Here is a 7,613-nt window from a genome sequence, read left to right on the forward strand (position 1 = left end):
AGAACCTCCCATGGGAGCTACAACCACAAGAAGTGCCGCAGGGGCAGAGCCACACAAGCTCTTGGGGGTCACAACTTGCCACAGATTACCAGGGATGCTGGAAGTTGAACTTTGGGATTAAATGGTGGCTCTGCTGGATTTTGCTCTTGCTTTGTTCCCATTCCTTGTTATACCCCTGTTTGTAACTTTTGGAATGGAAATGTCTATCTTGTGCCATTGAATGTTGGAAGTGTTTAACTTTCTTTTCATTTTTACAGGGCCTTGCAGCTGAGAGTTCACCTTAAATCTCAGAAGAGACTTTAAACTTGGACCTTTCAGCAATGCTGACACTGTCAGGACTTTGGTAACTCTTGGAGATAGACCAGTTTTCTTCCCATAAAGGGATATACATCTTTGAGGGGCCAGGGGTAGAATGTTATGGCTTGTATTTAAATGTCACCCAAAGCCTCATGCAGTCACAGGTGGGGCTTTTTCACAGGTGGCTGTATCTAGAGTGTGTGATGCTGGAATTGATTCATGGTACAGTGCTAGGATCAAGGGCCCTAGAACAAAGGGTGTGAGTGCTACCTGCCCTAAGTAGCCTGGATAAGACACAAGAGATAGAAAAAGCTGTTGTCATCCCTTGTTGTTTTGCTACCTTCTGACTGCCATGAACTGTTTCTCCTCTGTGATGCCAGTCTGAAGTGCCACCCTACTTTGGAACTGGCTATGAACTGAAACCTCTACAACTGAGCTAAATAAACCTTTCTTTCTTTAACTTTGCATGTTGGGTATTTTGTCTTAACAAGGAGAAAAGTAACTAAGACATTTCCCCTCCTTTTTTCATTTTCACTTTTCAGAACTGTCTACCAAGTTCGATTTAACCTTAATTCCATATGGTCCCAATATTCTGAGCTGGAAATGGCAAGAAAGATGATGGAAGGCTTTTGCTTCAGCCTTCCTCAGATCTCTGTCATCAGAGTGGAAGAAATAGAGATCAGTGTGACTTCTAATGCACTTTTCAAAAGATAATTGATTTCTCCCCAACTATAAAAGCAATATATAGTCACGATAGGAGACCTATAAAATGCAAAGCAACAAAAAATGCAAAAAATATAACTGTAGCACCATAACTAAGAGAAAAATCTCTTGGTTTTATGTTATTTCTTTCCAGTTTTTTGAAATGCATTTTTGTGTATTTAGATGGAATCATATAATACAAACTACTTGGTAACTTGCTTTAGTCATGTTACTAGATAGAACATTCTCCCACCCTTTAAATTCCTTAGGAAACTTTATTCTCAGAGATAATAAATGATTTTATAATGTAGAAGACACACAATTTAACCATATTCTTTTTCTGAGTAAATTGTTTTTTATATTATAAATAATAAATCAAAAAACATTTTAAATATACATTTTTGATATTATTGAGAATTCTGTATATGGATTTACTGAATAAGAATGGGTACATTTTAAGGCTTTTGACAGGTGTTGCAAGCTGCCTTTGAGAAGGGTAGGGACAAATTTTCCTCTTAACATCTGAGAAGCTTTTTATTACCAAGGCAGGTTGTGGTGTATATATCTGGTGTATATCTGTAAAGCTGAATGTAATTTCTACTTTCACATATTTAATAGCTATTTTCATTTCCTTTTTTTGTGAATTACCTAGTCATATTCCTGATCTGAGATTCAACTGGGTGCTCAACTTGTTTTAGTAATTTTGTAAGAATGCTTTATGTATCAGAGGTAATGTAGTTATTTATAATATAAATCTTCTTGGTTTGTTGCTTACCTTATAACTTTGTCTTTTTAAAAATGCATTGTTAACTTGCCTGTGGGTAAACAAGAAATTATATATATATAAAATATTAACTGTTTCCTTCCATGTTTTCTTCCTTATATAGCTTTATATCCTATAACATCACTTTATAGTTTTTCATATAGGTCTTGGTCATCTTTTAATTTCATTTGTGTGTGTGTGGGGGGGGGGCACTGGGGATCAAACTCAGGACCTTGTGCTTGCCAGGCAGGTGTGGTGCCACTGAGGTACATCCCTGGCTCTTTAATTTCATTGCTAAGTAGTTTATGTTGGTATGTTGAATAGGATCTCTTTTTCTTTGTATTTTTAACCAGTGAACAGTTTACCCCAAGTGTTACTTGGGCAGTGCATTTGTTTATCTTGAGGGTTGCTGGCGCAGGTGTCATTTCAACCAGTTGATTCTTGTATTGTAGAAATTTGATAAAATTGTCATTTTATATTTCCTGCTATATTATCTTATAAATATTAATGAAAAATATGCAATTTTGGTCATCCTGTATTTAAATAATTGGACTAGTAAATGATTAATTTGTCAATATGAAATGTATATTGTAATGTAGGCAGAATTATATATGTACGCACATGTATTGTATGCATACCCACACACTACTAGCTGGACTGATTAATTTATCTATTAGGTAGATAAATTATCAGCTGATTTAAAAAAATTGTTCAAGTAGTAATTATATACAAAAATGGATTTTCTCCTTTATCTCTTAGATATCTTGAGGTATAATATATTTAATCATATATCTGTATGCATATGTCTGACTCATTACATTGACTCTAATTTTCAGTACAATATTGATGATGTGAGTATCTTTGACTTATTTTTAAAAACAGTAGAAGTGACTCTGAAATTGACTTTTGAGAAGAATGTTGGTGGTTTGTTGTTTGAGATAAATATTCTTCATTTGCCACTGAAAGTATCACTCTACTTTTAATTAACTTTATTAGAATCAGAGATAAATCACATCTCCATGTTCTTCTAGCACACTTGCATATACTTGTGTAGTTTTTCTTCTTTGACTTCATGGTGTGATTGTGACGGTGCCAGCCGTCACTAGTCGAACAGTACCTGAGAGGAGGGGAGAGGATGAAAGAAAAACAAAACCTCTGAGGAAAAGAAAAAGGAGAGAGAGGCAGAGGAGAGACCCCTCTTCCCACTTTATTGCCCTTTATATACCTTTTCCACAACCCCCAACCCCTCCTCTGTACATAATTCGGCGACTAATTATTTTCCAGGGAAAAGGTCAAATGTATCTTTACAACTCCGGGAATAACATTCCCTTGCATTACAGACATTCGAACTCTATTTAACCACTCTCGTTACAAGTAACCATCCTTGTTTTTGTGCCAGCTGCATATCCAGGATTCATTATGTTCTCAAGAGACTCAGAGGTCTCTGAAGGTTATTTCAACCTTTCGCTCTCCACAATTCCCCCTTTTTTATTTATTAGATGACCATGCCTGTCTTAGGTGAGATCCTAGGACAGAATCCTACCTTACCCGTCATTGGGAAGAGAAACTTCCCTGTCTTAGGTTGGTAAGAGATTCTCCTGGTCTCAAACCCGTCATTGACTAACCGGCCTCTTGCTTAGGAGTGATCAATTTTTGATAATGCAACTGGACAGCCATCATTGAGAACATGGATCGAACACAGTGGCCAAATATAATGAAAAGAAGAAACATAAGTAACAATCCACCTGCCAACAGCCCAAGGCCTATCACTATTTGTTTAGCAAAAAGTGAGGAAGGCACCAAGGTTTTCAAGTAGTCATAAAGGGACTGTGCCAACTGTGCAGGTGACAGGCTTGTTTTTCTTGTTTGTTGAATACTCAATATTTGCTGATGGAGCTTTACTAGGTCGGAGGTTTTATTGCCATGCGACCATGCCCCTTTTAGACGGTCCTGGATCACTTGCCAGTTATAATCTGTCACATTATAAGCTAGTGAAGTGACACAAATCCAATGATATTCTGCATGGCACTGTAAATGGTTTCTATGTTTGAGAGCTTCAAGGGAGCGTCCCAAATATATTACCATGTCAAAAAGAGCATTTAACTTTTTTTCCATTTTTACATCAATGTCTTCCTGTAACTCTAAGGCTTGAGACACATTCATTGAAAGATTATCTACAAAAGTTGTGGTTTGTACAGACTGAGATAAAGCAACTGCAGTGGTACATAAGCTAGTCAGAAATGCTATAAAAGTAACAATTCTGGCTACAATCATGCCGGCCAGCCTTTTTTCTCTTTTTAACAAACCATTTAGACTCTCCAATATTTGAAGTCCTTTTTCTGCATACCATGGTTCTGAAAGGTTAACTGGCAACCTTACAAAAGAGGGCTGATGAATTATTAAAACATTTTGATACCCAAATTTCACACAATTTGACAATATACAATTATCACATACTACATCAAATTGACGAATTCCATTTTCATATTCAATCTTAAAACCTTCCAATAATAGTAAATAGGGCCGGGGCACACAAGTCGTAATGTTTCCCTCCAACCCGGAATCTGGTCCCACACCAATCCTTTTTATTCCTCCCATAGCAACCATAAGTTTCCATATCATGGACTGAAAAGGGCCGGAAGGCACTCACCAAAGTCCCATAGTCAACTGCTGTTCTGTGTTCGCCCCACCTTGACAATTGTCCAATTGGGCATTCCAATCCTGTAGCACTTTTTGTTGATCTGTGAAGTTATAGATGGCCGGCCGGTCCACTCTACATCTGGCCCATGGTATGATCCTGTTATTGGTGGGTGTCTTATTCATACATTGGAAAATTCAAAATGAAAAGGGTATCTGAGGAGACAAGGGGTATAACTCCCCCTTTTTTATTTTTTGAAGTTGATGTTTAAGGGCATTATGAGCTCTTTCAATAATCCCCTGTCCCTGGGGATTATAGGGTATACCAGTTTTATGTATCAGCATACAAGTGTGCCTATTTTTATAGGTGGCTGGAGCATAAGAGAAGGGCAAATACCCGAATCAAAAGGTTATTACCATAAACAATATGTTGGAAGACCCACATAATTAGAGGGCATGAATACATTTTGAACACCAGAAAAGGAGCAGTAAGAAATATCACAGTTACATAAAACCTTATGTTTTTCACTGTAGTTTGGTACCAAAACCATCTTTCTAATAACACTCTCTTTTTTATGACACAGAAACTAAGCTTTTGAAGATGACCAATGTGGACATATTACAATAACATAAATTAAGCTTTTGAAGATGACCAATGTGGACATATTACAATAACATATTTAGAACTTAACCAATGTAAACATTTTACAATAACATATTTAGTGCTTAAACATCAATGATAACCAATGTAATCAATTTATAACATATTTAGAATTTAAACTTCAACAATAACCAATGTAATCAATTTATAACATATTTAGAATTTAAACTTCAATGATAACCAATGTAATCAATTTATAACAACATATTGAAACAATATTTGTTGTGGTGTGTCTCCCATAAGATTATAAAAATTACTAGGGGGTCCCTTTAGTGAATTAAGACCAGAATAATTATTTTCTGGGTGGCCACTTCTTTATTTACCAAAGGGAGTACCCACAGTCTCTATCTATTTTGACAAACAAAGAATAAGAATATATATATATATCTTCTTATTTTACAACTGCTTATTGCAATTTGATTATTGCATGTAGATGACAATACACATTACTTTTATAAAATAAATCTCAGTGGCACTTTGATCAATTAGCAACCTGGGAAGGAAGGCATGCCTTTAATTTAATAACATTTATCTGTAAGCCAATTTAACAATAGGTGAATATCTTTTTTTAAAAAAAAATTTTCAAAAGGTGAAAAGGAAAAGAGAAAAAAAAATTGAGCTCAACTGTACAAACAGACAAACAACAGACAACAGACAAACATATAAGACAATTTATAAAATTAAGAGTGCACTCAAATATATTTAGCCAAATTGAATCGTAATATCCTTTTTATGATTATTAGATTTATAATTGTATGACTGGTGAAAAACTTTGGAATAGTCAATTAACAGAGCTCTCTTGAAATTAAAATCAGAAGGAATGAAAGCGCTTTTATACCTGTAAATATAAAAAGAACTCCAAGTCCTTGATAAGGAAGTAGCGAATTCAAACAGGACAGACTATTTGGAACCCAGCCAGATCCTCCCCTCTCTCCGCGGCCGCCTGTAAAGTAGCCTGCAGGGCCGAGAGAGGGCGGGGCGCTGGGGATGAGAGTCGTGGGACAAGAGGGGAATCTAGCTGAAGATCGGGGCGGGCAACCTCAGGAAAAGGGTCAAGCCCTGCCAGGACGCTGGGCTGAAGTGACCGTTTTTTCAACAACGCTTGCTCCTTTTGTTTCCATTTCCAATTAAACCATAACATATCTAAGGGATTTGAGGGATGGGTATTTTCAGATTTATCTTTTTTATCTTGTATTTTCATGTTTTCAGTAAGAGCTATTAGAGAGAAGGGAGGCCATTCCTCATAGTTATATTTAGTTGCCTCCTCCTCTAAATCTGCGGCACCAGAGGGGTCGAGGGGTTCATCTAAACCTTCTACAAGAGGGGGGGGCTGAAGAAGGGCACTCAATTTCTTTATCTATATTTGGAATGTCCTCCGGGCTAGAGGCAACCGCGTCTGTTTGTGAGTTACGCACTAAAGTCCCTTGACGAGGATCTAAGCTCTCTTTGATAAGACCCCAAAGGCTAAACACATCAACAGGGAATTTGGAAGGCCCTTCCTGATCATAATAATCTTGTAATTGTTTTCCAACTTTTAGCCAAAGTTCCAGATTAATTGATCCCCCCTCGGGAAACCATGGGCAGACTCTCTCCACAAATTCTAAAAAATGACCTAACTGCTGTTGCCCTACCTTAGCTCCACGGGACCGAAGCATCCTTTTTAATAGCTGAGCAAACAGCATCCGACTACTAGTAGTCCTTATACCTTATATCACCGCCCCCGACTTAATTATCTGAGCTCACAATCCGGCCGCGTCCTTCACCTTGTCCTCCGTGCTCAGGTCCCTGTTCGGGCGCCACTTGTGACGGTGCCAGCCGTCACTAGTCGAACAGTACCTGAGAGGAGGGGAGAGGATGAAAGAAAAACAAAACCTCTGAGGAAAAGAAAAAGGAGAGAGAGGCAGAGAAGAGACCCCTCTTCCGACTTTATTGCCCTTTATATACCTTTTCCACAACCCCCAACCCCTCCTCTGTACATAATTCGGCGACTAATTATTTTCCAGGGAAAAGGTCAAATGTATCTTTACAACTCCGGGAATAACATTCCCTTGTATTACAGACATTCGAACTCTTTCTATTTAACCACTCTCGTTACAAGTAACCATCCTTGTTTTTGTGCCAGCTGCATATCCAGGATTCATTATGTTCTCAAGAGACTCAGAGGTCTCTGAAGGTTATTTCAACCTTTCGCTCTCCACATGTGATGACTTCAGATACTAGATTTTCAGATACTGAAATATCTCAGTAGTCATACCTTCCTTAATCACAGTATCCTTCAATATCCTTTGATGTTGGTTTGCCAACATTTCAGCCTACGATTTTCTTAGATATGCTATAGAAAAGAAAATTTCAGTGGCCTGCTCTGGTGGCAAACACCTGTAATCCCAACACTCTTGAAGGCTAAGGCAGGAGGATGGGAAGTTTGAGCCCAGCAATTTAATGATTTAGTGAGACCCTATCTCTAAATAAAAATTGACTGTGGTAGTAGCTCAGTGTGAATGCCTGGGTTCAATCCCCAGAATGACAAAAAAAAAAGTACAAAAAAATAAAGGA

The 7,613-nt window shown here is 37.6% G+C and overlaps 1 protein-coding gene across 2 annotated transcripts; it reads right to left on the bottom strand.

The window, feature by feature from the left end:
- Positions 1-2,738: 2,738 nt before the first annotated feature.
- Positions 2,739-7,120, bottom strand: LOC147826786 (endogenous retrovirus group K member 7 Env polyprotein-like). 2 transcript variants are annotated; one of them, XR_015453475.1, is made up of 2 exons: positions 3,311-5,159; positions 2,739-2,879 (listed from the first exon to the last, which is right to left on the bottom strand). XR_015453475.1 is itself a non-coding variant. In XM_087217246.1 (2 exons), the coding sequence occupies exon 2, from the start codon at positions 4,382-4,384 to the stop codon at positions 3,383-3,385; it is 1,002 nt and encodes a 333-aa protein (XP_087073372.1). In that variant the 5' UTR covers positions 4,385-4,559; positions 6,692-7,120; the 3' UTR covers positions 2,860-3,382. The 2 variants fall into 2 exon arrangements, 1 of the variants encoding a protein (XP_087073372.1); XM_087217246.1 differs by adding an exon at positions 6,692-7,120 and having other exon boundaries at positions 2,860-4,559.
- Positions 7,121-7,613: the final 493 nt, after the last annotated feature.

Source organism: Heterocephalus glaber, unplaced genomic scaffold (assembly GCF_053883595.1).
Source record: "Heterocephalus glaber isolate CG9 unplaced genomic scaffold, H.glaber_assembly_v1.0 deba00001461, whole genome shotgun sequence".
In the NCBI taxonomy this organism is placed as follows: Eukaryota; Metazoa; Chordata; class Mammalia; order Rodentia; family Bathyergidae; genus Heterocephalus; species Heterocephalus glaber.

Coding starts and splice junctions, on each gene's coding strand:
- LOC147826786 (XM_087217246.1), bottom strand. CDS start 4,384: ATGATATGGAAACTTATGGTTGCTATGGGAGGAATAAAAAGGATTGGT.